General features: G+C 42.7%; 1 protein-coding gene across 4 annotated transcripts; it reads right to left on the bottom strand.

The window, feature by feature from the left end:
* Nucleotides 1-182: 182 nt before the first annotated feature.
* On the bottom strand, nucleotides 183-27,687 carry phldb1a (pleckstrin homology-like domain, family B, member 1a). 4 transcript variants are annotated; one of them, XM_053441866.1, is made up of 22 exons: nucleotides 27,547-27,687; nucleotides 25,203-25,301; nucleotides 24,462-24,585; nucleotides 23,386-23,556; nucleotides 21,510-21,644; nucleotides 19,024-20,123; nucleotides 15,812-16,048; nucleotides 15,590-15,721; nucleotides 14,873-15,010; nucleotides 14,204-14,332; nucleotides 12,509-12,664; nucleotides 12,315-12,425; nucleotides 12,096-12,185; nucleotides 10,286-10,426; nucleotides 9,214-9,312; nucleotides 9,054-9,123; nucleotides 8,661-8,805; nucleotides 8,238-8,328; nucleotides 6,881-7,027; nucleotides 5,357-5,576; nucleotides 1,734-1,819; nucleotides 183-1,180 (listed from the first exon to the last, which is right to left on the bottom strand). In XM_053441866.1, exons 1-22 carry the CDS (start codon nucleotides 27,547-27,549, stop codon nucleotides 1,040-1,042), a joined length of 3,765 nt encoding a protein of 1,254 aa, XP_053297841.1. In that variant the 5' UTR covers nucleotides 27,550-27,687; the 3' UTR covers nucleotides 183-1,039. The 4 variants fall into 4 exon arrangements, with proteins under 4 accessions (XP_053297841.1, XP_053297843.1, XP_053297844.1 ...); XM_053441868.1 differs by lacking the exon at nucleotides 14,204-14,332; XM_053441869.1 differs by lacking the exon at nucleotides 14,873-15,010.

Below are 27,687 nucleotides of genomic sequence, written 5' to 3'. Positions count from 1 at the left end.
CTCCATTTAACATGAAACGTGTGGAGCGTTTAAAGGCTTATGAGGTTATGTAAAGAAAGATGGAAAAAATGAATGACTTAATTGTGAGAAACACTAATTAAGGAAGGAGCTGGTTTGTAAGTGCACGTGTTCAGTTTAGCCGATTTGTCTGGAACAAATTAGTTTGTCAGATAAACAAAGCATCAGATGCATCACATACTTTTATTCATTAGATATACACGGTAGTTTTACAATATCATTACAGGACTATAATATATGATTTCTGTTAAAATGCAAATATGTTTTTTTATAATACACATGAATGCTATTATTTATCTGAATGAAAAGCCCTTATAATATTGCACTGTATATTGAGTGATATTAAAATTTGTATTGTAAAAATCAGATAAAAACATTTCATAAAGTATTTGGCACCAAGGCTGCATAATATATGACTCTTTAAAAATATTTTAAGATACTTGCTACAAAACTCTGTTTTCCTTTTAGTGTTTTGGACATATTAAAAGATACTTTTTTAATCAGAAGGTTAACAAACTGCAGGGAAAGTACAAATGTATCAAAAAGAGAGAAAAGTAAGATTAATACTGCACATGCACAGATCGGCTTCCGAGATGTAAAGAGTTTGAGCTTATGTGAAGTAAGAAATATTCCAAGTGTTCCTCCAGAAACCTCCCGAAATCATATTGTAAGTATTGAAAATACATTTTGGTAATAAAACGAGTTTAATACGGTTTTGTTTCTAGAAAGCTTCCCTTCATAGATCCAAAGGCAGGTTGCTCAGTCTCAGTCCAACTTGGGAATTCTTAAAAAAAAAAAAAAGCACCTATGTCAAGACTCAGCCTTCATTTGCACCAAGGCATCAGGCTTCTTTTATATGAGCACCAGATCAAGTGTCTCCTCAGACGTCCATCCGGGACACATCTGCCGCGTGTCCTCTACTCCAGCCCCAGCAAGGGAGCAGCTCAGGTTGCCTCGCAGGTGTCTCAGTGCTCGCTCAGTCCCCATCATCCTCCCAACCTGTCACCCGACACATGGTCCCTCAGCTCATGAACTGCGTGTAGCCTTCAGCGCCCGTTACTATGACATCCATCCAGATCCTCATGGCCTCCGGGGACGGGGCCACCATGTAGTAGAGCCGGTCGTGGGTTTTCACGCAGAAGGTTAAAGAGGGATTGGGGCTCTGGAGGATCACAGGGGGACAGAGAGGGAGACGTTATAGACCAGAGTCTGCAGCTGCACCTGTTGCACCTTTTTCCTCCAAGACGTTTATCAGAAAAAACTACATTAAAATACTAGCTGACACATAATTGTCTGTTTCAAAATAATGTTTGTAAATAGTCTATACACTTTGGGATAATAAGATAATAAGATTAATTTATTGAGGTTAAAAATTGCAAATCCATCCAAATCAATTCAGAACCTGCCAATTTGTATGTCCCACAGACATTCTTTATTCTGTAATTATCATATCTTCTATTTAAAAAAAAAAGAAGCTAAATTATATTGTTCAAATAAGCTTTAACATTAGTAATTTTAAAAAGTTAGAGCTGTTTCAAAACCTTAATTTATAAATGATGGTTTCTAAAACAGAACATCTGTGATTTAAAAATTACTCTATATTTCCCCCCCTAATTTGATTAAAAAACATTGTGAATCTAAAGCCCTCAGATTTGATTCCATTCAATCTATGATCTATTAGTACCCTATTCTAAAATAGAATAGAGAGTGTTTACCTTGGTGGCACTGCGTAGGTGATCATAATAAACCTCTTCAATCGCCTGAAAGTAAATGAGTCCTTTCAGCTTGGTCTCATGCTTGTCTGAGAGGAGAAAAAGAAAAAAAATATATTAAGAAACATTATATTACGTCTTGTACTGATGCAAGACCTCTGCCAGTCTGAGCTCCAGACAGAACAACCAGCCGCAACTGTGGGAATACAGTTCATGTTTGTTTTTGGACAGATTGTCAAAGCCTGAATTCCTTTTAAAGCAAATATTTATCATTTCATAATTAGGGCCGTGGATCCCAAAAAACGTGTTTAAAATTTCTACGTTAATTTTAGCCGTTTTATAATGAAATAAAGGCAACTGTAGAATAATCTCACACTAGTAACAGCTGACTGTGATCCAATGGTGGACAGTTTAAATTAAAACCAGAATCTGAATACGTAAGAAAAGCACAAGGCGAGAAAAATATATTTAGTTTCTTACTGGAACAACTGCTCAGGTCAAACTGCATGTGAGACGAGGCCTAATAGATAAATTGCTATGTAATGTCTAACACAGTTTCCAACAATTTACAACGAGTCTCTGCAGAAATAAAAGTTGTATGATCTGCTCATTTATTCAAGATAAGATTGTTATTTACCTAAAATGTGACTTTAGGAAGGATTCTGGGTAAAATCCAGGACACTTATCTTCTTGCAGATGTCTTATTCCCCATCAGTCTTTAAATTTATGATTAAGCAAAACTTTTATTAATTTAATCATTAACAGTGATTTCATTTCAATAAGCTGAATATTGCCCTCAGGAGTGAGCAGTTCAACAGTGAATAGCATATTTACTTGAATGGATGAGTATTGTTTGTTTCTGCCTTAATTGGTTTACTTTTCAAAGTAATATTGTGTCTTTTTAAGTTATTTTTTCTCTCCGTCTATTCTACCAGATGTAAAATTTATATTATTTGAAAAATGGTGGCAGTCTGAGTATAACAGAAGAAGAACAAGTGAAATGTGGATGGGGAAACCAGATATGAAAAAAGGAGAAAGGTGTTTAACCCCCACTTTTCCCAGCAACACACATACCCCATGAATAGGTATGAGCAGCAGTGGATCAGAGTAAAAGTTAATTAAAAGTGCAGGTCTATTTCAAGCTATGCCTCAAGTCTTTGCCATCCTATTAATTTGACTTGTTTTCTTCAGTCGTACCCTTTTTTATTTTTGTCCCCGCTGGCGAGGTTGAGATCTTTTGTAAATCTTAAAAGGAAAAGCCTCTTTTGGATTTGATCTTCAACATTTTCCCTTAAAGCAGGTCAGAGCTCGTGTCCAGTACACAGGGGTTTGGTTCTCTGTTCACGGCATGTACCTATAAGCAGTTTTAGGTCACTCCAACACTGAGGAGCTTCATGTTTCCGTAAATTTGGTGGATGGATCTCAGCGGATGCAATCGCAGGATTGATGTTTTTTTTTTCTAGTTTGAGGCTAAACTAAAGGCGTTTGAGTGTGAAGGAGACTCTTTTCGTCTCATCTCAGATCAATTTCTTCAAATTACCTCAGTTTAAAGAGTTTCTGTCTGATTCGGGTCTTATTCAAACAAACAGTGGCCCTTTTCTTTCTGTCTCCTCCAGTGCGCGCTGCGGTGCCCGGCTCAGAAACAAACACCCAGCGACAATTAAAAGGCAATCTTTTGAAATACGTTCAACACTTTCTCTCGTTCTCCCTCTTCCATAAGTCAAATCTGCTTAGTAATGAGATAAATGTTTTTGAAATGTGAGTTTCGTTTTATTAGTCACGAACAAGCCAGGAGCTAGCCTCCTCCCCAAGAAAAACACATCCAGAGAAAGTATTGCATCTTATTTCATCACCATCATCACCACCATCATCTTCGTCAGGAGTGAGGGGGTGAAAAGGCTAGGCAAGAGAGGAGAGAGAGGGAAAGAGAGGGGAGCGAAGAGACGAGGGGCGTCAGTAATGAAAATATCCTCGGATTGTGTTTCGAACTTTGTGTCTCAAAATGTGACGGTCAATTATTCAAACTAAATGTTCTCATTTCAAACGTCGGGGACAGTTTAGATGTGAGTTGCCAACTAATTTACAACAGCGAGGGCGGAATATTCCACTTTGTGCAGCATTATTCACTGTTTGGCTCCTGATGAATAAAGAGAAGCGAGGACAGCCACTACTTAGACAGTGAAAACAAGAAGTCAGGACTCAGCCTCGGGAACAGAAGGAAAGTTTTCAACAAAAAGTTTACGCATTGGCGGATTTAGAAATATTCGAAGTCAGGGGCCACAATTTACATTTAAGTAATTTCTTGTTTACTGTGAACTTTGAGCAAAACCACACATCATTAAAAACTTAATAGAACTTGAACATTTCTTTACGGTGAGTTTAAAGAGTTCATTTCAGTAATGAAGTTTAGTGGAAGCTCCGTCAGGGACACTGTCTTCTTGTCTCCTGAATCACATGCACAGTGCTCACTGTCTCTACGCTCCCATCAGCTCATTCTCTCTCTTCGTCCAATCACAACCTGACTCCCTCGCCTTGAGCAAATCTCATGTGAGCTGTCAAACTTTTCAAATGTTCTGTCTCCCTCCCGTCATTCAGCTGTCAATTATTCCAGGTGCCACCTCCACCCCAAACCGTCCAATCAGAAGCCTGCATGAGCCGTCCCAACTTCTTGCTCCTTCCTCATCACCACCACCACCAAGTGTGGAGGCTCTTTCACATCTGAAGCATCTAATTCAGAGGACTGGTTCCATAGTGGTCTACTCTATAGGCTCCATAGTCTATTCCTCCGGTTCTCAATACATTTAATTTGATTCTGATTAACGCATTCACACTGGTTTGTCTCCTTCATCCTGTTCAGTCCTGGTGGTGCAGAGAGAAGTTTCTAACACGAGGAGAAACTGGAGGCCTCAGGGCCATGACAGAGGAAGGAGGGGGGGATGTTTTTACTCGAGCTGTTCTGCAAACGTGCAGATTTTGAAATGCACTTTGATGTCACATGTCACATGTTGACAATACAACTTTTCTCAACTGATTTTAAAAGCACAAGTTCTGGTTTGTGGGGTTGGGTCATCATTATGAGAGCTCAACATATATTATAAACATAATTTCTTATAGAGGAGTTCCAGCTATCAGGAAGAAATATGGACATTTCATTTTCACATGAGGTGAATTGACCCACTTTTCCAAAGCACTTGAGACTCCTGACAGAAAGAGTGAGTTCACACAATCAGGCAACCAGAACGAAAAATACATTTCATTCTATGGAAAGACACATATCTGAACATCAAGCGTGTTTAGTGTTTAAAGGGCACAAGAAAGAATGTGTCAGAGACTGAAAAAAACATCATCATATAGAAAGATTTTGACAAAAACGTGATGCCTTTATTATATTCAGGTTTGTTTGAGGATGTAAACAACATTCTGAATCGTACCTATTAATGGGACTGCATTGTGCTGTGGGATATGATTTGTTCGGTCACTTTTTCCAGTAAGGACTTTTGTTTTCACCCGTCCATTTTACCGGATTGATTTCCACAAAAACTTAGTGAACTGATGTAGTGTGTGTTTTTTATCTATTTAGACAAGCTTAAATTTAGCCACATTTCGGAAATAGAATGTATCCTCACCCGCGTAATAACAGAAGTTCCTCTTGAGACGGTCAAAAACGAACCAGCGTTTCTTCCAGGATTTGATTTTGCCGCCCATCTTCACCAGGTGGCCCTTACACATCTTCTCGGTGAGGTTGACGAAGGGGCAGGTGTCGATGCTGTGGCCGGACGACTCCACGTGGGCTCGCAGGTCAAACTCCTCCTTACGGTTGGGCAGGTAGCGCGTCATTGGACGAGCCTGTGAAGAAAATGTTTCATGTTGATCGAGCACATGTTGGTTGAGCACATGTCAGGGCCCAATATGTTGCAGCCCAATTTTAAGTAAAGAAGGTGTTTAGGTAAATGAATCAGGGAAGAACACATCAAATTTCGGATTCATGGATCTACCTGAAAAAAATGTGATATTGATATTTATGAGTGTGTGAAATTTTGCGCAGCTATAGATTTGGAATTTAAGGGAACTATTGGATCTTACTGAGTGACATTTTAGTTGTAGTTATTAACACGAGTAAAGATTTGAGAACACTTTCAAGTTTCAAGTCAAAACAAGTCTTGGAGCAAGTAAGGTGTGATGTTTCTCTTTCTGTGACCTAAACCAGTGCTGGCCACTTGGTATAATACTGATATACTGTCATATACTGCTTTCATTTGGATTTGAAGGATAGTAAATCTAATTTCTTTGTGTTCATCATCTCCTAAGGGAGTTACCTTTGTGCGCTATAGCCTCTGATTCTGCTGTATAGTGTTAAGTGCTGCTGTATAGGGGGTTCTCCAGAGTAAAAGGAAATGTGCAGTGTCTGATCATTTCACTGATGGAAGTGGTAAGAATGCACAAACACAGTGAGGGCAGACAAGGAGCTGAAAGACATTAAATAGCGGCGGGAGATGTTCTGGGTTCAGTTTGAGCAACAACTTTCACATTAGATCAGTTCATCACCTGTTTTATTCCACTTTCTTTCACCTTGAGAGCATCTTTCATTATTTTCATTGATTTCTCAGAAAATAATAATAATGGAGGAAAGCAAATTAGGCACTTTTAAGGGTATGATATTTATGGGTGTTTGCAATTTCATGCAGATTCGAATAAAGACCTGGAACTTGTGAATTTAAATGTGGTTTCCTAAAGGACTGTTGGGCCTTGGCACAGTCTAAGTGCTTTTTTAGTTTGATTTGTTATTGATAGTAAAAGTGTTTTCTAGAACTAATAATACATTGAGCTATAGGTGTGTTGATATTTGATCATATTTGTTTACTACTCAAAGAGAGAAGCTGGTAATTAAACACAATTAGATTAAAATGTGATGTATATCATACATGTTTTTTACTCCTCTCAGCCCCATCCATTTCTCACTGCTCTTTCTCTCACCCTCTCCTCCCTTCCCTCCCTTCTCTCCCCCTTTGTCTCCCTTCCCTGACAGTCTTTGATCTTCTCATCCACTCAGCCTCTCTTTAGTGCCTCGCCTATCATCCTTTCCCCAAAGTCTCCCTCCCTTCCTCCCTCCACTTCTCGCCGCCGTCATCTCCTCCCGCTGCTCCACTGACCTGGGAGAAGTGTTTCTCTCTCATCTTCACCTCCTCCTCCACCAGCCTCTGCCTGTGGGCCGTCTCGTCCAGAAGCCTTCTCTCGGCCTCCTCTCGCCTCCTCCGCTCCTCCTCCAACATCTGCCGCCGAGCCTGCACCTCCCTCTCCTGGGAGCGTTCGGAGAGGAGAGAGGGAGGAACAGATGGGGGAGAAGGGAAGAAAAATAACAGAGAGACAGGGAGAATATGTTAATGGTAGGCAAATATTGCGATACAAAGTGGATGACTGTCAGAGGAGGAACATGAGAATTCAAGTCCCAATCCAGGGTTTTGTAAAATATATCCCTCAAGTTTGTGTATATAGAAGCTTTGCTGATGTAAAATGATCCTTTGCTGTTTTCAGACACTTTCAACAAGATTGTTCAAACACCGCTCACAACTTCACTTTGCCTGATGATCACTGATCACCCTCAGACTGTTTTTAAGACACACAAAACTTTTACCGAATTCCACCTTAAGTAGACTTGGTAGGTTTTGTGATTGGATGATCATATAACATCTTTTATAGAAATCTGTCTTTTAAAAAAATTATTTCAAACAAACTAAAAACTCACTGTGTTGTTAAATTATCATTTAGATTTTTTTTAACCAGTGAAAGATTGTTGTAGTTTTTAGAGGGAACATCAATTTTGATGAGTTAAATATATTTTTGGCATTTATTTGTCGATTAACAAAAATAGTAATAAAAGTAAACCTTGTATAGCAGATTTTAAGACACAGTTACATAATGGAAAATTGAATCGGTTGAATAATATATATCCTGTTGGTATACACTAACGTCTTACAAATAATATTCTGATAGACTTTTGATAATCCATATCAGGATATCATCATAACCATAAAAATACGAATACGATAAGTCATCCTATAGAGAAAATATATTTGTATACACGCGTGTAGTGTAAAACTGTGTAAATGTTTTCCACTAGCACAGCTTTTGTTATATTACTTATTACCTTATATCCCCTATCAATTAATTTATCAATCTCATTAATCCATCTTCAAATAATCAATTTAATAATTTAGTTTGAAAATGTTGGTTAGAAACTATTGAAAAAATGCCTGCTCTAATTTGAAGGAGATTTTTTTTCATAATCCTTGCTAAGATAGCTTGTAAGTTTTTTTGATGTTTTATTTTGAAATGATTCAAACTATCAATCATCCAAGCAGTTGCCAAATAATTCTATGTCCATCGACATATTGATTAATCCACTAATTTAAATGATCATGGAGATGATGTTTTGGACGCGTATATTTAATAACTGACGTTCAGTTGTGTTCAGGTCCAAACTCTGCAGCACCAAAGCCGGTCACTCACTCTGTTCTCCACCAGTCGGGCTTTCTCCTGCTGCGCCTCCTTCAACATCTTCTCCATCTCCTCTATCCTCTGGGTCTCTAACCCGCAGGCACTGCAACACACAGAGGGGAGCAGCCTCTGATGACACAGCTACATGACACAAGGCCTTGGATGAAAAAAGTACACAGACATGCCCGGAGACCAAACACAGGAGACAAAGGTTTTTCTTCATGAAAAAAAACACTTTCTTTGAGTCTTTGAACTTCACAAAAAAACTTGAAGAGGTTGGCATGGCAACAGACAGTGTACTTGTAGTCACGGGAGCAGACGTGTAACGGAAACATGATGTCACTGGGAAAAACAGTGACCCTTCTCCTGGAAGACAGGGCAGACTGGAGTGTTCCCATGGTAACAGGGCCAGCCTCTGATTTCCCAGTCTCTCACCTTTCCGGGGTGCAGGCGGAGTTGCCGGTGGAGACGCTGGTCTCCATGCTGTCGGAGCTCTCCAGACTCAGGGTGTCGTACGCCTGGTTTCCGCTCGGTGGCGACTGGTGATGCAGGATGGAGTGATGGACAGTGGGAGACACGTCTGTGCGGGCAGAGAGGCAGAGGCAGCCGTCACAGACTTGCAGTGCCCTCTACTGATGGTGCCATGTCACTGCTACCAGTTGGTTAAAATCATATAATCAGACACAGATCATGTCAAACTAAGTGGAACTACTACATGTTCCTGAAAAAAGGACCACAGCTTTCCTCTGGTTAAAGTCACATGATCACACCCAGTGAAAGTCTCCACTCTACTAAATGAATCAGATGAAGACTGAAGGAGTCGAGTACCTTTGCTCTGTACAACCATCTGCCTCCTGGACTCCGTGTCCAACATCTCTCCCAGAGCTAACTGTAACCCCTGAGAAACACACGTGGAGGGCATCACACTGTGAACTACCTTTAAAGCATTCATTTAGAGATTACCTTTAAAGTCAACAGACAGACTCACCTTGGTGGATGCATTTCTCTCATGAGCGCTGGAGTGTGGCAGGGCTGGGGCCCATGACGCCGCCAGGCCAACCTCGCCATCTGATTTGGACTTCAACAGCTGAGGGGAGAAAGACAATTCAGTTTTTTTTATTAAAAAATGTTTTAATTTGAGATTTGAGACCAAAGACAAAGAATTTTATATTTGACTTTTTGGGTGACTGGAAAATCTGAACTTAGTAAATGTATAAAATCCTGCAAGTAAATGAACGGGGTGGTCTTGATAGTTGAGTTCAGCACCAATCTGACCTTTGACCTCACTCTTTCCGGTTCTCAGCTGATCAGTTAGTGACTTGGGTCTGTCCTCCCAGTTGCACCTCTTCAGCCGAGTGCAACATTGACAGACTGTCGTGATGTCAGTCATGTGAGCTGAAAGACTTCCTTATCCTGCTCACTGTATTTCTAACAGGGCCTTTCATGTGCTTCACTTTGTGGCTTCGTAATCTAGTACCAGATTGAACATTAAACTTATATCAATGTCTCTCCTTGACATTTCCTTTTCAAACCATATCTGTCTTTGTAACAGGAAATACATGAACTGTCTACTAGAGGGCCGCCTAGTTTCAGGAGCAGGGATGCATTTGGCCTCTCACTAGCAGTATTTAGCAAGACACTGAATTACAAGATTGAAAAGAAGCTACATTAAAACATACATGTTGCAGTTGTGTACATTCCAAGCTGCAGGAGGATCTGAGAGCAGATGGACGTGTTTTAGCCTGGTTTTGGATTAAGTATAGTATTAAGATATTATTTTATTTCCTCTATGCAAATCAGTTTATTCCACGTTGTTTGTCTGAATTTTTGTTTGATTTATTTCTTCTATATAATGTACTTGTTATAGTTTTTTATAACTTTTAAAATCTATTATATGGAATTTCTTTGTGAGCATTTTTATTGGTCTTGTCCTTTCTTGGCTTATCAGTCAATAGCTGAACCGCACTAATCTGAATGAACGTTGCTCCTCAAATAGAATTTGTTTTTTGACAGAGACAGACATAAAGAGGCGAGCAAGAGAGTGACAGTGGAGATTTTACCTGCCCGTGTCTGCGTGCGGAAAAAGACTTGGCAGGCAGCGGTGGAGGACACGACTGAGCCTCTCCAGCCGCCATGATGTCCTGGTACCAGCGCTCGAGATTAATAGGAGGCATTGCATTCCTGCTCAGCTCAGGCTGACTCTGAGGTGATGAGAGGCAACCAGCCAAAGAGAAAAAAGAGGAAGCGGGTAAGCAAGAGCATCAGTAAGAGAAGCATCAGGCGGGGAGGAACGATCGTTGTGGATCAGCTCGGATGGCATTCTCAGATCAGAAATATAGAAACTCATTAAGCATCATGAACTGGGAGAAAAACAAACCTGTGCAGAGAGAAAGGAGGAAGGGCCACATGCAGCTGAGTGGCACGAGAAGACAGATTCAGAAGAGGCAATGTGGAATGATGGAATAGAGGCAGAGGAGGAGGGATTCAGTCTCTGCATCCCAAAGATCTGACTTAATTGACTGACTGTGATGTACTCCTTCACACAGACAACATACACACACGTGAGGGAGAAGAAAGTGGAAAAGAAAGTTAAGAGGTTGGGACATATTTCGAGATGATATTGATTTGCTTCTGTGGTTTCAGTATTTAGCACTTAGATCAGTCAGAGGAGGATGTGGACAGTGTGGCAGGAAGCAGGCGGAGTGTCTACCTCGCATGGCAGAGCTGGAGATACAGAGAGGGAGAGGCAGTGGAGAGCAGCAGGGGAGGAAGAGTGAGGCTGCACAGAAGCATTCCCATACATCTTATAGACATCAGACAGCCTGAGGTACTCCTGCATCAACGGCCAAAAGAGACATGGGATGAGAGGGCAGGAGACAACAAACTGTCATCGCCTAGAAAAGTCATGCAAAGACTCACAAAGCAAACGGGAAAACATCGGAACTTATTCAGCCTTGAAAAAAGTTACATTTAGAACGAGATGAATATATAGCAGCTGCTTCAAAGTCTATTACCTCTGCCAAGGAGGGTATTTCACCCATCTTTTGTTCTGTTTGTTTGTGAGCAAGATTACACAAAAAACAACTAGGCGGATTACCATGAAACTTGGAAGGATTTGGTATGTGTCAGGGAAGAACCCAATTAACTTTGGGGGGGACAGATCCAGGGTTCTTTTGTCAAAATTTTCTTTGATCACTCAAAGAATAATTCATAAATTCTGATGGATTAAATCATAGGATTTTTAACAGACTAATATTTATGATTGTGTGTAAATTATTGCACGTTCATTCACACAAAAACTCAGATCTAGTAAATTTAAATGTGGTTTCACATTGCGACAGTTGTGCCTTGGCGGAGGTATGCAATTTTCTTTTCTTTTCTTTTTTTCATCTACCCCTATGATGTTAGTTTATGTCAAAGAAAACAATTCTTCGATCTCCATTCAATTTAGATGGAATAACCACTAATTTGAAGAATGTATAATCCTTTAAAGTTTAAACAAACGTAATATACAGAGAATATTCACACTACAAGCTCGCTAATGTTTGTCAGTATCTGCTTTGACACCATCATGCCTATTTGTATTGCAACAGCACAGGCACGTTTAGGATTTGTTAGTTTTTGTTGGGATTTACCTCTTGTAGTCTAACAGGGTAGAGTTCAGGGGAGGGGAGGTGAGAGGAGGAGGAGGAGAAGGAGGCAGAGGAGGGACAGGGGCTATCAGGAGGACCGTCCACATAAACAAGGTCAGGTTCGCTGATGTGAAGCAAATCCTGTTTAGAAAGTTCATCTAAGTTTGTGTTTTCCTTCCTTAATCCACTTTTTCAGTAATTACTCTGCAGCTTAGAGATCACACGTGTTCACACCCACCTCCTTCATGTTGCTGCTGGGCTTCAGGTAACTTCTCTCTCCGCCCAATGTGTGGTGCCTCTTCTCCAGAGCACACAACCTGTCTTGTTCCTGGGAGGCAGAAGGAACATGAATAGATGGATGCATTCACCGTTTTGTTATGGCTACCAGCATGCCTTGCAGCCCTATAATGTGTTAAATACAATGAAGTTGTCACAAGGCTCATTATGAGCAGCTGACCTTGTGTAACAGCTGCAGAGCCACCGCCCTGTCTCTAACCATCCTCTCACAGTCCTGCGCGGCCTGTAGCCCCAGCTGCTTCACCTGAGCCTCCATTGTGGCCATCTTCTCCTGTGAATCCACGTATGTCAAACTGTCGGGTCACACTCACATAGGATTTAATGATGGTATTCTATATGTGTGTGTGTTCCCACCTTCCTCCGGGCCACGCTGCAGTGGTACTCTGCCCTGTCTTGGAGGAGCTGCGAGCTCTGCGTGTCCTTCTTCTCCTCCAAACTGCTCTCCTCCTCCAGCTGGCAGAACTCCAGCTCCTCAAACTGCTTGGTCCCACACTCCACAGCTTCAGCTTTCTGTCCGCAAATACACACACACTGCATGAAACCACTGACATCACTGAGTCATTAAAGGATGATTGATGACAATAGTAGTACTAATGAAAGGTTCTGGCTAACTGCTGCTGTCTGTGTTTGCAAAAATGACAGTTATCCACTATTAACTGTAAACCATTAAAACAATATCACCAAGTGTTGCAAGTGATGGTCCCAACTGAAATGCTGGAGAGAAAGTATTGAGAGAAGGACTCAAACACGAATTGGTGTTAATGCACAAGAATAAAAACATAGGAAACAACAGCCTCAGCCTTTAAAGGAGACATATTAAGCTCATACTCAAGCTTTTCGGGTTCAGAAAAGGCACCACTTTGCCCAGCACATCTCTTCAGCCTCTGTCTGAAATGCTTGGTTTTAGCTCTTGTCTCTCTGGTTTTAGTCCCCTCCCAGTACAGCCCAGTCTGCTCTTATTGGTCAACTGGTTCACTCTGTTGTGATAAGCGAATGTAGGAAATGTTTGTCCTTGCTCTCAGTTTACCTGGCTTTGCTTTGTTGTCAGATTGGTCATTGCTCAGGCCAACTGTGTCATCAACACAAGATTTTGTTCTCTTGCTTAAGGCGCTGTGACTTGGTGTCGTGTTCTCCTTAGCGATAGGTGTCACAGTTGAGAAAAATACAATCAGACACCTGGAAGTATGCAAAGAAGTGGAAGAGGACACACAAACAGACTGGTGGTGGCACCGGCCTATTTCCTTTAATAGGCCGCACAAGACAAATCAAATAAGTTAGGAGATGTGCTACCAACCAAAACTTTGATATGCGTCAGTGGTGGTGAAGTTGTTTCTGATGCCCGCTGCTTCACGCAAGGACAGACACAACGAGCCAAAACATATTTTTAGGGGGTGTCTCCGACTAGCTGCTTGGCATGCACTATGCAAAAATCGGGCATTGTGCTGTCATGGATTTCCCTTTACTGCAGACTCTGGGCTTTTTAACTTTGCAGAGCTTTTACAAACACAAGCACCTTAACAACACACTAGAGGAGAGAAACACTGAAAACGCATCATATGTCTCCTTTAAAGTTCACGAGGGAATAGCAACTATTTCATTCCATCAGTTTTGAAAATGTTCTGCTTAAAAGCAAGAAGCGGCTGCAGGTGACATGAATAATAATCAGTTTTCAAAAGCAGGAGGCATGCAGACCTTTAGAGCAGAGCTGTTAACGTTATTAATTATGATAATTAATACTTATTGCAACTGGCAGAGTCAAGCATCGAGAATGAGGGAACAGCAGCAATCAAGCAGGACTCTAAAGCTGCTGCTGGAGGAGCAAAAGCGTCAAGCTTATAAATGGCTCTGACATAATGAACCTTAACAAGTTCAAGGGCCACAGCAGAAAAAGAGGAAATGCCGCCTGCAGGTTTATGAGTAGCTCTGAGTGCTTCACAACCAAGTCAGTGTTATGTCCGTGGCTGTTTCTGTGCAGGCAATACAGTACTGTGGTATTTGGTACATTATAACTCACTGTTGCCAGCCAGTGGGCTGCGTGAGAACACTGACCCTGCTGAGCTGCTCCTGTAACTGTTCCCTTAGAGACAAGGGGCACTTATCAAACTGCCTCTTCAGCTCATTGTACTCATTCCTCTGCTTTTCCAGGGCCTTCCGCTGAGCCGACACATTAGCCCTGCCCTAAAAACACATGGAAACACACACACACACACACACATGTACACACACACAAATTGGGTCCGCATCCAGACACACACCACCCAGGGGAGAAACAAAACAAAAATCACAGACATCTTCAGTCCATGCAGCCAAGCTTTAACCCTAACAAGCCAAGGCAGTTAAAGTATTAGTTGTAGCAGAGGTTAGGTTTGCAGGAGTGTTAAGGATTTATTTTTACAAAAATATATATGTCTGAATCAACATTTTAGTACGACACACATCCAGCTAAAAAGATTCACACTGTTTTTGTCTTTTCAAACACAGGAACTGCCGGACACCCCGCAGAGAGAAGACAGCGCTTTGTGTTTCAGGACAGACATGTACTGAATGAGCGGTGCAAGTCAATGGCAATATCGAGACTGTTTGCACATTCGTGAAGAGGTGAGTTTTTAAATTCACACACAGAGACTGAAGGACACGTCCAACATTCACGTGCAGGCACCAGTGAGTGATCCCACTGTGGTTGACAGTATCACATTCCTCTGTGCTGGGGACACCTACCTCGTCCTTCTCTCTCTGGACGGCCTTGTCCAGCTGGCTGAGTTTGAGCTGCAGCTGAGAGATGATGTCACTCTCAGCGTCCACCTGCTCCTGCTCTGCCTGCCTCTCGGCCTGCAGCAGAGCCTGCTCCATCTCCGCCTACAGACGAATACGCTGAGTAAATGCTCGGTGAAGGTAAAACATCCTCCTGTCCTCTCACTGTGAGGGTCAGTGGATCCAATCAGATACAAAGTTTTTATGTGTGTGTTTGTGTGGAACCTATCTTAGTTTTTGACCAAAGACCTTACGTTTTTGAAATTTTGGCCAGTCTTTACTTTTTCAAAGGGCTATTTGAGGGTTAAGACTTGCTAGGTTTAGTTTAGGGTTGGGGTTAGGTATTTAGTTCTGATAGCTAAGGTTAGGGGTTAAATGTGAGCTGTGAGTAAATTAGGGTTGAGCATGAATTGGCCGTTGTTAAGGTGAGGGATAAGGATTTGTTTAGGCTGTCCACAATGAATGAAAGTCAATGCAAAGTTTAATTTTAGGTTTGGGTTAGGGTTAACTGAATAGTAACTATAGTTAGGGACGTTAATTAGTCACGTTCATCAATCGGATGTCCTCTGAAGTCATTGAGACATAATTGTGTGTGTGTGTGGGGGGGGGGGGGGGGGGGGGGGGGGGGGTGTGGGTGTGGGTGGGTGGGTGGGTGTGGGTGTGTGTGGGTGGGTGGGTCCTGACCTCCTGTTTGGTCTCTTGTAGCTGCTGCTCCAGTTCACTGACTCTGTGTTTCAAGTCATCAACTCTGAACAAGATCCTGCTCCTCTCCTCCTCCACGTACACGGGCTCCTGAGCAGCCATCAGCTCATCACACTGACACCAGATTCATGAAAAGAGATTTGTCAGAGAAATACCCAAAACATTGATATTCTCTCCCTCCATGTGTATGAGTGTGTTTCTTACCTCTTGGTGTGTGCTCTCTGTGCTGCTGGACTCCTCTCTCTGGGTGTCCTCATCATTCGGCCTCGCCCTGTGAGGCCCGTCTCCACCCTGGAGGTTCAGCCCGTCTCCTGTGCCTGGGCCGACTCCCACAGCGCCCCCCAGCAGCCCACTCCTCACCATCTCGGCCAACTCCACGGCACTGCCCTCCTGATTATACTCTGCACACAGATTGAGGATGGTCTCCAGCCTCTGTCGCTCCTGAGAAAGACATGTGAGACGTAAGCGTGCCGTCCTACGTCATAAAGCTCATGTTGCAGAGCTTTGAATGTCCTTGTGTGACTTTGGCCCATTTCAGCAGCTGTCCCTCCGCCACTGGCACCGGACCACTGTAACCTGACCGTAGGAGGGGGGCCGAGGTTTGTCTCAGGAGGGGGTTCATAGTAAAAAACCGCGAGAGTGTGAGTTGTTTATGAACACAGAATCTGACAGACTGTGATAACTGTCAGAGAGACATTGCTGAATAACAGTATCTCAGATTACACTGTACACCAGTTGTTATTCTGATCAGAGACACTCCGAATGTCTCACACACTCTTGTTTGCTGTGTCTCCACAGCCTGTCGTCTCTCCTCACTCTAAACAATGGGATGCTCGCTGAAGTCTGACAATAATTAGGAGTCTGGCACGACGAGGGGCCTCATGTTGTTTCAACAACCACCAGCATCTGTTTGTCTGGTATTTAAATTACTCTGTAATTTACTTTAACTGCAGGATTCACACCTTAGACTGTTGTTTATGCTGTTGTTAATGTCCAAGTCATTCCTTGATGAAAAGCAGCAGTTATTCATCTGAAATGCAGGTTCATTAAAACCTTGACATAAATATATTTATATTATAAGTTATAGAGATGCTGTAAGAGTGATTAACCCTCTTTAGCCTCTTCTCGTTGGAACTGATGCTAAAATGTACTTTTCTATTACCTCTCCTCTGCTTTAGCCATGATGTCCTTTACTTATACTGAGAGATGAAGATGCTGACCAGATTTTTAAAAGTCTAGCAATATCAGTGTGTGTAGGTTAGATTCAATAAAGTGAGAATAAAAATAAAATCCTGCATATCTGTGCCAAGTGTGCCAAGAGAGCAGTGTCCCACATATAGAGCACTGGTTTCACTGACAGGAAATCCTTTCTTTGTCCCTCTCATCTAAAGGTCTACACTTCATCATCTATCATTTTTCTGCTGTAACCAACAAATCCAGAACCTAATCCCAGACCCAAATATGGTTCCTCGTGAACCAGCTTTTTTTTTTAATCATTTAATGTATTATATGAGTGGTTATACACTATTTATATATAAATGTGACAGGAATAACAGGGAAGCTAGAGCTGCCCTGCTAAAAATGAGCCTCAGAAGAGCAGAAGCAACCGCCAAGGCCCAACAGTCCTTTAAATTAAATCAAGCTGCCCCAAATATATCTCATAGATGTCAGTTCCCTAAATAGGAAGACAAATTGAAATGTCACCGAAACAAAACCCAAATGTAAAGGAACCTCATAAAGAAATATACTGGATCCACCCCTGATCCGGATCTACAGCAAAATGTGATTTCTTCTCTGATCCATATCATATATGTCCGGTAGTTTTTGTGTAGTCTTGCATACAAAGTGAACCTCATGTGTGACTTTCAGCCCGGAAAAAAACAACAGGGGTGAAAACATAACCCTTATTATGATTCCATTAACTAGCAACGTAGCACAACAAACACTGAAAAGCCTGGAAACCTCTGATACATTGATTTGATTAGTCCATTTGTCATGTGTGGATACTTTTCCATACCAGCACAAAAAAGTAACATAATATGGCTACCCCAAATTGTTATCATGCAGAAAAGTGAATTTGTGAGATTACACCTTAAATCGAATCAACAAATCAACAGGGGAAGAAATATTTGTAATTTTTTGGAATTTGCAGAAGTGATGTTGTACTGTACATCGTGTGCACATGGATGACTCAGCAGGGCAGATTAGAGACACAAACATCCACAACAGTGCACCACGTTGTCAGTAACTCTCTTACCAGAAACCCTTTGGTTCCTGAAATAGTCCTTTGACACGGAGAATGTCCGGGAATGACCCCCCCCCCCCCCCAACCCCACCCTTTCTGTTGTCCCTTCAGCTGTCAGTATAGAAGCAGGCCGGGGTAGGGGGGTACAGAGAATGGCGGGTGGCCTGCTGGGTGTGGATTGAGGATGGATAACGTGTGCAGTAGGAATATAAAAGAGCCTTCAGCCGGGCAGTGGCAAACTTTGAAAGTAAATGCCATTCGTCGTTTTGGTAAATATAGTGCTGAGCAATAAGCAGCCACGCCCGCCGCCCTGGACCTTAAGGCTGGTGGAAGAATGTTCACCCCGTGTCTCTCGGACCAAATGTGCTGACGGTAACGCTGCGGGGAGACGAGCCAGTGGACTTGTGCCAGGAGATTTGAACAAGATATCTGAATGCCGACATGGTGTCTGTGTACGCCATCAGTCTCAGCGTCTCCTCCACTCGCCTTTATTTAAATGTTCTTTAAAACCCACGTGGTTGTCAGGCCTCATCAATATACCTGCTGTGTTTTGTTCAAATTGTGACAATAAGGTTCCTGACAAAAACGTAAACAATAATTATCTAGATACATTATTATTTACTTTAGCAAACAGAAAGTGAAGTCTACAGCCAGGTACTGTTTAAGGAACTTCAGGGGCCAAAGACAAAGGGACCTGTAGAGCCCAAACCTTACATCGAACCAACTTAAACTGGTGACTGATTTAGTTCCAAAGTGGCTGATGAACATATTTCAGCAGATATCAGGATGAAGTCTAAGATATTTATTTTCTCAGAAGTGCACAGAGCTAAAAGCTTTGCTGATGTTCGATAAAATGTTTAAAAACGTGGTTTTGGCGAACTGTTCATATGCTCGGACAGCTGTGGCTCCGCACCTTTCACCTTGTTGTAATGTTTTCCTCCTAATGGGCCAAAAGTAAATTTGGGGGGGATTTAATGCTCTGTATACAAATTCTGTCCATACACAGGATAAAGTAAACATGAAGTCATAGAGCCCATACCAGACCAGCAAATATTTTCTTTACGACTTCCGAAGCAAAATTCACATCAGCATCCAGATGTGGCCTGGAACTACTCCCTGAAGTTATTCTCGAGTCTACTTTGAAGTCATATTTAAAAGGCCAATCACTCACCAGTTTCTCCATTTCCTGCTCACGCAGCCTCTCCTCTCTCTGCCAGCGGTGGTATTCCAGCAACTCGTCCTCATTGTCGCTGATCTCGGAGATGCTGTTCTTTCGCTCCCGTGCATATGGCTTCATTAGGTTGTGTTCCTTGGTGGAGGATCCAGTCACGTTCGAGCAGGAGGTTTTCCTTTGGCTATGAGGGCTCGCCAGAGGAGACGTCCCCAGACCTGATACCATGGCACCTCCTGGCACAGGCCTTAATCTCCTGCCTTCAGGTTCCTTCTCCAACCCAGAGAGAGGTGATGGACTCTGGGAGTACAGCGCCCTCATGGCCTCTGCTTTTGTTGTGAGTTTGCTGGGGCCCTGGGGGCTCTCGGGGTGAGGCTTAGCAGCGAGGCCTTGTGTGGCGAGGAGGGAAGCTGAGCCCTGCGATCCTGGAGTCCCCTTGCCAGACGTGTAAGGGCTGACAGGAGGAAGTTCTCTCAGGCCGCTGGGCACAAGCAGCTCTGGAGTCCTGAGCCTTTGAGGGACTTCTACACTGGTGACAAACTGACCCTGCTCTCGCATGGGGCTGGGGGATCTGTGTTGTAGAGAGGAACCTTTTACTCGAGGGCTGGGGGGAGCCGCTGGGGAACATTTAGCAGATGATGATTTGGGAGTTGGCTTAGAGCTGTCTGTGCCCTGTCCTGACCCTGAGTTCGGTGGTGTGGGGGTGGATCTTACATTCCTGAGAAGCTTTGGGCTCTCCTGGACTCTGTGACCACCGCCAGCACTGCTTGAGGCGACAGACAGCGAGCTCCGCGGATTGGGGACAGGAGTGTGGTTGGTGTGAGCGGACCGGGCAGGTACCGGAGGGGCTATGTCCCCAAGGTTCTGGATTCCCAAGGTTCTGATGTTTTCATAAATGCAGTCCTCTGTTGTGGAGCTGTTTCTTCCATTGAGCATGTTTGGAGCAGACGGCTGAGGAAGCGGCTGTTTCCCAGGTCCTGATGACGAGGATGATGTGTTGACCATCAAGGAGCACTGGAGGGTCTTGGCAATGTTGTTGATATTAGAGCTGCCGTTGCTTGAAAAGGACTGATGGCTGCCGTTAAACACACTGTGTGAGTCTGCAGAAGGGAGACAGAAACACTTGTGCATGAGCATTCCGGTTGAATAAATAAGGAGGTCACACACAGTTAAGGAGACAGTTGTAAAAACACACACCAACAAACATTTGACATCCGCCACTCCTCAGGTCAGTATTGCAGGACGAAGGAGGGTCGCTCATAAAAGGAAAAACACACATGCCTGGATACGTTGTTGCACACTCCCACAGTGTCCCGATGGCCCACTTTAAATAGTGATGAATGTCTTGGAGACAACGCCGCCCTGTATATGAACCAAACCCAGTGATCGGGATGATGTGCTCCTCACTTGTGTTGTAATCCTACAGGGATCTGGAGCTGCTAAATATAAAAGCTGCAGCCGTGTAGCTCATTCAGAGCAGATGAAATCAGGGCCTGGTCAGGAAAGAGTGGGCCATGCATGCACACTGGGCAGGGCGTGGTGGCTCCCACTGCACTGTTCCGGCTCTGACGGCCAAACCAGTAAGGTCAGGGGAGAATGGCTTCTAAATATCATCCACAGCAAAAGGAAGCAGTTGCCACAATTATATAACATCATGTAAAAAAGAAAGAAATTATCCAAAAGCTGGTGGCAAAGATTATAACATTCCTCAGTCACAATAGGGTCACACACTGAGCCCAAACTGCAGATTTAAATGAACTAGATCACAATAATGTAGGCCACAGATAATTAGTTTAGAGCAAGGATAATAATATACGCTATCACAAACCTCCAGACCGACTTGGCTTGAGACATGGGAAACAAGAGCTGGTAAAGTTTGAGTCAGATTGGAGACGTCAGATTATCTCACCATTCAAGTGTTTAGTCATCTTTCATCAGGGCGCTTGGTTACTGAACCGTTTTAATATTTGTGAGGATGTCATCCTTTAAATGTATATTTTAGACATAGAGTCGGGTTTCAAAATTGGTATCCTATATATCCAGAGAACAATGCCCAACAATTCTCTGCACCTGAACTACATGAGACAATCCCTGATAAGAACTAGAATGGTACTCAGCAGAGCACATACCTCAGTCCCGTTTGGTTAAGCTGCTCCAAATTTCACACACATAGATGATCCCTGGTTTTTGGATAATCTTCCTTAAAATCAATCACCATCCAAAAGGCAGGGGTATAAACATAACATTCTTGTTGGAGGTAATAAAGGAAGCTAATGCAACTAGTTTTTACAGAAATGTGAAAGGAAGGACAACATGATTCTACCAGTTCATGTGACAGCCTAAAGCATTCACTCTGCCCAGAATAGCTGCTGAAGAGGAAAGTGTGCAACCTTCATACACACAGTTGTCCCTGAGCAACTTATTTCTGGAACACAGGAACTGTTCAGTCTGGAGTTAAGATAAAAGTACATTATAAATATCTTTACCGGCAGGAAGAGTTTTTGTGGTGCTGAGTTCCCTGCCTCCTCCTCCCCCCCCGGGCAGCATGCTCTTCATCCTCACGGCCTCCTCTGGATGGTTGAAGCGGAAAAAGACAGACTGACCAAAACACAGCATGCAGCCTGGCAGGAGAGAAGAGTGAGTGTATAGGACGCTGTTAGGGGTGGTTACAAGTGTCAGAGAGGAAAGTTTTTACACATCACCATAAATATTCTACTAAAAAAAAACTGTTGATGCAGTTAAGTGTAAACACAAGCTCTAACTCAGACTATACCCAATTACAATTTGACACAAATTCCCACTTACACTGATCTGCAGTCAGATTTTATTGTAAGTTCTGTTAGTATGCAAACAAATTGTGATAGTTACTGCATCCAACAGTCAGTACACTCTATTAATAATAATAACACTCGCAATGATAAAAACCATTAAAAAAATAAAAACACTTGTAGGTTAAAATAAGAGAAGAGCAATAAAAGTAGATAACTGTACAAATCATGAATCCATAGATGGGTTGATGGACATAGAGTAGTCCAGATCTTGTATCAAATTAATTAACCATTTGTTGACATTTTACATTTCAGCTTTACATGAAGCAAAATTGCTTTTGATTTAAGACTGAACATTAGTATCATAATTTCCAACTCTGACATGTGGTTATTGTTCGTTTGGTAAACTGGAGACCTTGCAATTTACAACAAGTGGTTTGGTTATTTGTGAGATAAATGTATTCGGGCTCCTGAACACTCAGTTTAACTCACGTGTGCAAAACCAGTAAGTCAAATCAACTCTTTCTTCTCTCTTGCATTTCCGGTGGCTTTAACGAATGCCTGAAAATATTTCCTGCGACTCTCACGCTTCAGTCTCTTAATCCAAGTTATAGATCCTCCACAGGGACTCCAGTGTTAACTCCTTCCCTCAAAGTGAAGTCAACATTGTTCCTGGTGGTATAAGTGAAGCTGTTTCCTCCGCTCCTGATTTGTTTTGCTCAGTGTTTCGTGATTGTCCTGTGAATGGAGCAAAGCCTGAGGTATTCTGGTTGAGCAGCTGCTGCCTCCTCACACGCCGGCTGATCGCCCCGGCTTCAAATGACATTATGGTGTGGCTGCTGGCTCAGATCCCATGGAGAGGGGACCGAGGGGGTTGGGACTGTTGTGCTTCTTTTTTTTTTACAGTATAAGTAAGCACATTACTAGAAGGACATGGGACTGTTTTGCTATTGTGAAGCCGGACAGTGTTTTTATCCACTTCCCCTTCAATTTAGACGCTCAGCAAAACCAAGTTGTGTAGTTTTGTTTAGTTTTTTATTTGTTATTTGTTATTTATCAAAATTATCATAATGTTATTGATATAAGATTAAATATCAACTAGAATGGCACTCATTGGAGCACATGTCTCCACCAAGGCAGGTTGGTGGAGACATGTGCTCCAATGAGTGGAGCTTGTTGAAACAGTTCCCTCAGGAAATCACATTTAAATTCACTAGATTTGGATTTTTGTTTGGATCTGCACCAAGTTTCAAACACTCATAAATAGCATTCCTCTAAACGTGCCTGATTCATGAATTATTCTCTGAGAAATCAATGGGAATGTTGTTAAATGCCGGCGCTCACAATGTGAAAGAAACTGAAAGGGATATCCTGAATATGCTCTCTGATCCGAATCAGCTCCAAAAATGTAACGGATTCCTTCTTGGGTCATGGTCCACCCCATTATACAATTTCATGGAAATCAGTTCAGTAGTTTTTTTGCATAGTCCTGCTAACTAACAGAAATTTTGCAGATGAACCATAACCATGTTCTTGGCGAAGGTAATAAGCTGCAACGGTAACAATCATATTTCTAAGTCTGTCACTGTGGTACCTTGTGTTAGGCGATAAGGTCTGGTGATGGGGAGGCCATCCACAGCGCACTGGTTCCCACATGGGTACAAAATGATGACGCCCGCCTCATTTTCAATGTAGCAGTGCTGCTCTGCGATGCCGTGGCCCTGCAGGGGGATATCTGTGCCCCCACTGCCCAGTGTGGTTCTTCCTGCAACAAGAGAAACATTTTCTCAGTATCAGTTACCGGACGTCCAGATGAACATGTTAAATAGTTCAGTGAAGTATTCTTAGGTTGAAGCCAGAGACGTCGGGTGCTCAGAGGTCAGAGCCTCAGGGGCAGGGGAGACGTCTCTAACCTGGCAGATGATTAGCATCTCATCGGTGAGAATTAATACTAAGTGGTTGCTTTTTTGATGTATAGTAATTTCCTCAGTTCTAACCCTACAGTGTCTGAGTACAAGAGATGTAATGCATCACAAACAGTATTTATATATATTTGAAAGCACAGATGATACAGCACACAAAAAAACTCCTAGAGGGCTTTTTTCTTTGGAGCTACAGTCACGCCCTCTCCATTCTTTCCCTATGTGGTGCATAAACCAGTGAGACAAAAGGTAGATCAAATACTGTGGCACAATATGAGCAACAATAAGAGGGTTAGACTGCAATGTGTCATCGCTTTTTATCAATTCATCACTCGTGACTAGTTGTGCTGCTTACATATTAAATAACCACTGACTTGTTTTAAATATTGCGTATAGCTCACTTCCTTTGTTGCCTCCAATAACAAAAGTTACAGATCCTACATAGTCAGTACAGACGTGTCTGACAAACAATAGTGAAGCCTCGACTTTGCTGATCTTGCAGCTCCTCTTACAGTTATCTTTAAGAAGTAATTATGCAATGACAAGACAAGCACATTTAACAAGTTGTTTGTGAGGATTCAGACCAACACAATAAGACAACTGTAAAATGAGGGGCACATTATGTTTAGTGAGTATCAGTTTCAATTAGTATTGCAAAATGTATTTTACCATTTCGACGAAGCCAACACTGTTAAGTACCCACTTATCCACCCAACCCACAATAGACACTACACTAGAAGTCATTCACCTTCCTGCAGTGGAAGCAAAGTGATGGCCGTGCTCAGTCGTCCACTTCCCAGACTAACCAGGTGGGGGCGTTCTGCTTGGACTCTCAGGGACTTGCCAGTCTCGATCAGGTCTAACGGAGTGCCCTGTCAAAACAAAGAGAGTCTCAACACTCTGGAAGAGGACATATACATTCTTATTATGTCTTGAACAGAATCTAATGAAAATTAGACATATAATAAGATCTAAATATTTAAATGTTTAAATAAGTTAAGTAGTGTATGTACTTGACTCAAAATTGTACACTTGAATATTGTATTGTAAATGTTAACCTAAAACACTGTGAAGGAGACATTAGTTTTGAGACCATCGACAGAACATTTCAGCACAGAGGTTATATGAGGTGCCTGCATTGATACTGTGGCTGTCACATGATCATTAATATCCACCAGCTACATCTAATGATCCGAGGAAATCAGGCTCATGAACAAGCAGCCCAGATGGCTGGAGCTGGAGGAACAAACATGGTATGGTTTTAATGAACAGTTGTTTCATGCTAAGTCAGAAACACGTGGTACAGAGGAACAAAGCATGGAAATAACTGGAGATTATCAAGCAGCATTTGGTACTTAAAAAAAAAATGCAGAGGTAACTCATACCAGAGTACACAGAAGACTTTCATTCTTTTCAGCATGAAAATAACAAGCTGCTTCACCCGAGATGCTACAATAGAAACAGTCGCAGCGGATTTGCCCCGGCTCACCTGTAGGACCTGGTGCGTCTGTCCCCCCTGCTCCACTTTATTCCTCCTCATGCGCTCCATGTCTGCCGGACTGTCAGAACTATCTGACACGTGAAGATCCTGCAGCACACACACAGAATGAGAGATGGGATAGAGAGAGGAGCTTGGGATGAATGGGAGCTCTGGGAATACTGCTACTACAGTTGTACTACAATGGGAACAGTGCTTTCCTTAGAAACCCTCCTGCCCCAGTTATAAGCCCATGTGACCAAACCATTATACTGGGTAATTGTTTCTCCAGAACAGGCCGAACATAGTGATCCGTCAAGAAAGCTGGCAGTGGTTAATGCCTCAATCTAAAAGACATTACTGTCATATATGTTACAGAATGCACACAAGCAGGTATTTGACAAAAGAGCCTGATATTATGTGTGTATCCTCACAGCAGCAGGAGGTGTGAGTGAGCTCTGCAGGTGCCTGACACACCAGGGGCTAGATCACCACTTCCTCTGAACCTGATGAGTCACCCTGACTCACTCGCAGATCTTATAGTCTATACAAACACAAACACACAAACACACAAACAGTTCACAGACAGATTGGATCCAGCTGTCTGCTCATCGCGCTCACATCAAACGAAAAGGGAAACAACAGACCAGCAAAGGAACCAGACGTGTCTGGAACAATCACAGACACATAAGCAGTCCAGATGACTGGCCTTATTTTCCTTCTAAAAGACGGTATCCACGTCTTTCACTATCTCCCTCATGGGTGGGTTGCTTGTCCTGGCATCAACTAAGAGCAGCTGAGCATTCCAGGCAAAACTGAAATCACCTACTATCCAGTGACTGTTTTGTCTACTTTTAGCCAGTCGGAACAATGAATTTTGTCAAGACCTGACGTGTCATTTTCACAGATTCCCTCACTTTAATGTGTGCGGTGGCTGTTGTTAACCTGTTTTTTTTTTGAATGGCCAGTTCTCTTGTCCTGTTTTAATGTTCCTGAGCCATTTCAGAATAATTTCTTGTCCTTTGTCCTCCTCAAACAATTCTGCAATATTCTGTCACTTCTGTGTGCTGGACGTTGTGGTTAGAGCTTTTTATAAATAGTCTATGGTGCAGAGTGAAATTAGAAAACTTTGTGTTCTTTCATAAAATGAAACTAAATTAGCTTTCTTACTGTTTACCTGTGTAGCTTCTATATAAGTTGAATGATTTACTTAACTGGTGTTATTTTTTCATGTTGCTTATGATAGAGGTCTGTTATGCAATCGACACAATCTTCAGACCCTTGTTGTGGAATGAGTAGGTAGATATCCTAAATACAGTGGCACTGCAAGGTGTTGAGTTAGCTTTAGCACAGAGCCTCTACGATGCGACTGAATGGATGAACATGATTCTTTTTTTGAAGTTTTTCACTTATTTGGTGTTTTGTTTGTTATCCGATATCACAGCGGGCTTTGATTTTACACCAGTCAGTCTGTTCCAAAATTACCACTATGAACTTGAGCTTATACTGTTTGAGTTATCCTGACATCATCTCTGATAAGAAAAAATTCTGGAAAATAAGATAACCCCCTAAAAAAAAACATCCTCAGCCGTCATGCTCCAAGTTTAGCCCCGTCTCTCTGAGACAACGGGGCGTTCAAGCTGTGTCTGATGTCACGCCAGAGAGGGCTGCCGGGTAGAAACTATACATACATCTGACAATCACGTCCAGTGTGTGTGTGTGTGTGTGTGTCTGTGTGCGTGTGTGTGTGTGTGCGTGTGCCTGAGTGTGTGCGAGTACCCAGTGACATGGAGAACAGACCATCCCTCTGTTCAACGCTGCCGCTGGACCCCTCATGCCTCTGCTGTCAGCCCACTGTCTGTCAACACTAGCCCTCTTTCAGCCACGCACTCAGACACAGGGCCGGAGAGTGGGCAGGGTAATGTGCCTCTGTCTGACTGACTCACACACACACACACACAAACACACACACATGCTCCTGCTCCCACAAGCCTCAGGGATTGAACGTACACACCCAGGCTGGAGAATAGTTTTAATGCTCACAAACGCAGGCCTTTCCACAGCAACCTGTCATTACAGGGGCAGTTATGCCCTTCGGAGTTGCCATGAGCTTCTGAAAATAGACACCGCCAGCCACACAGTCTGGGCTGCTACTTTTAAAGAGAAAGGACTTCTGCTGAGAAAGCAGTCAAATCACAGGAAGTCACTAGAAAATGCACCTTTAAAACGATTAATAAAATAGAAGAGAGCGCTGTTTGATCACGGACAACACAACAGTAGAGAAAAAAACACACAAACTGCTGCAAATCACCACCCGGCTCTTTCACTACTTCCCTGACAGACATGCAGCTCTTACCATTTCTCTGCTCTTACAGAATCCAGACAGCAGCTAAAAATCCATGAGTTTATCTGGTTCGATTATTCATCCACTGAGCGGCGTCCACATTATTGTTTATGTCATGCTCCCAGCTTGTTTCATTCACCCACTGAGTTCCCG

The sequence above is a fragment of the Pleuronectes platessa genome, chromosome 15 (assembly GCF_947347685.1).
Source record: "Pleuronectes platessa chromosome 15, fPlePla1.1, whole genome shotgun sequence".
Classification (NCBI taxonomy): Eukaryota; Metazoa; Chordata; class Actinopteri; order Pleuronectiformes; family Pleuronectidae; genus Pleuronectes; species Pleuronectes platessa.
This window is presented reverse-complemented; position numbering and strand designations above follow the sequence as displayed.

Excerpts from the sequence above, each read along its gene's own strand:
- phldb1a (XM_053441866.1), bottom strand. Across the intron at positions 23,557-24,461 it reads TTTGCTTCCACTGCAGGAAG|GAAGAACCACACTGGGCAGT; the intron begins GTGAATGACTTC and ends CTCTTGTTGCAG. Across the intron at positions 12,426-12,508 it reads GCAGCGTGGCCCGGAGGAAG|GAGAAGATGGCCACAATGGA; the intron begins GTGGGAACACAC and ends GTGGATTCACAG.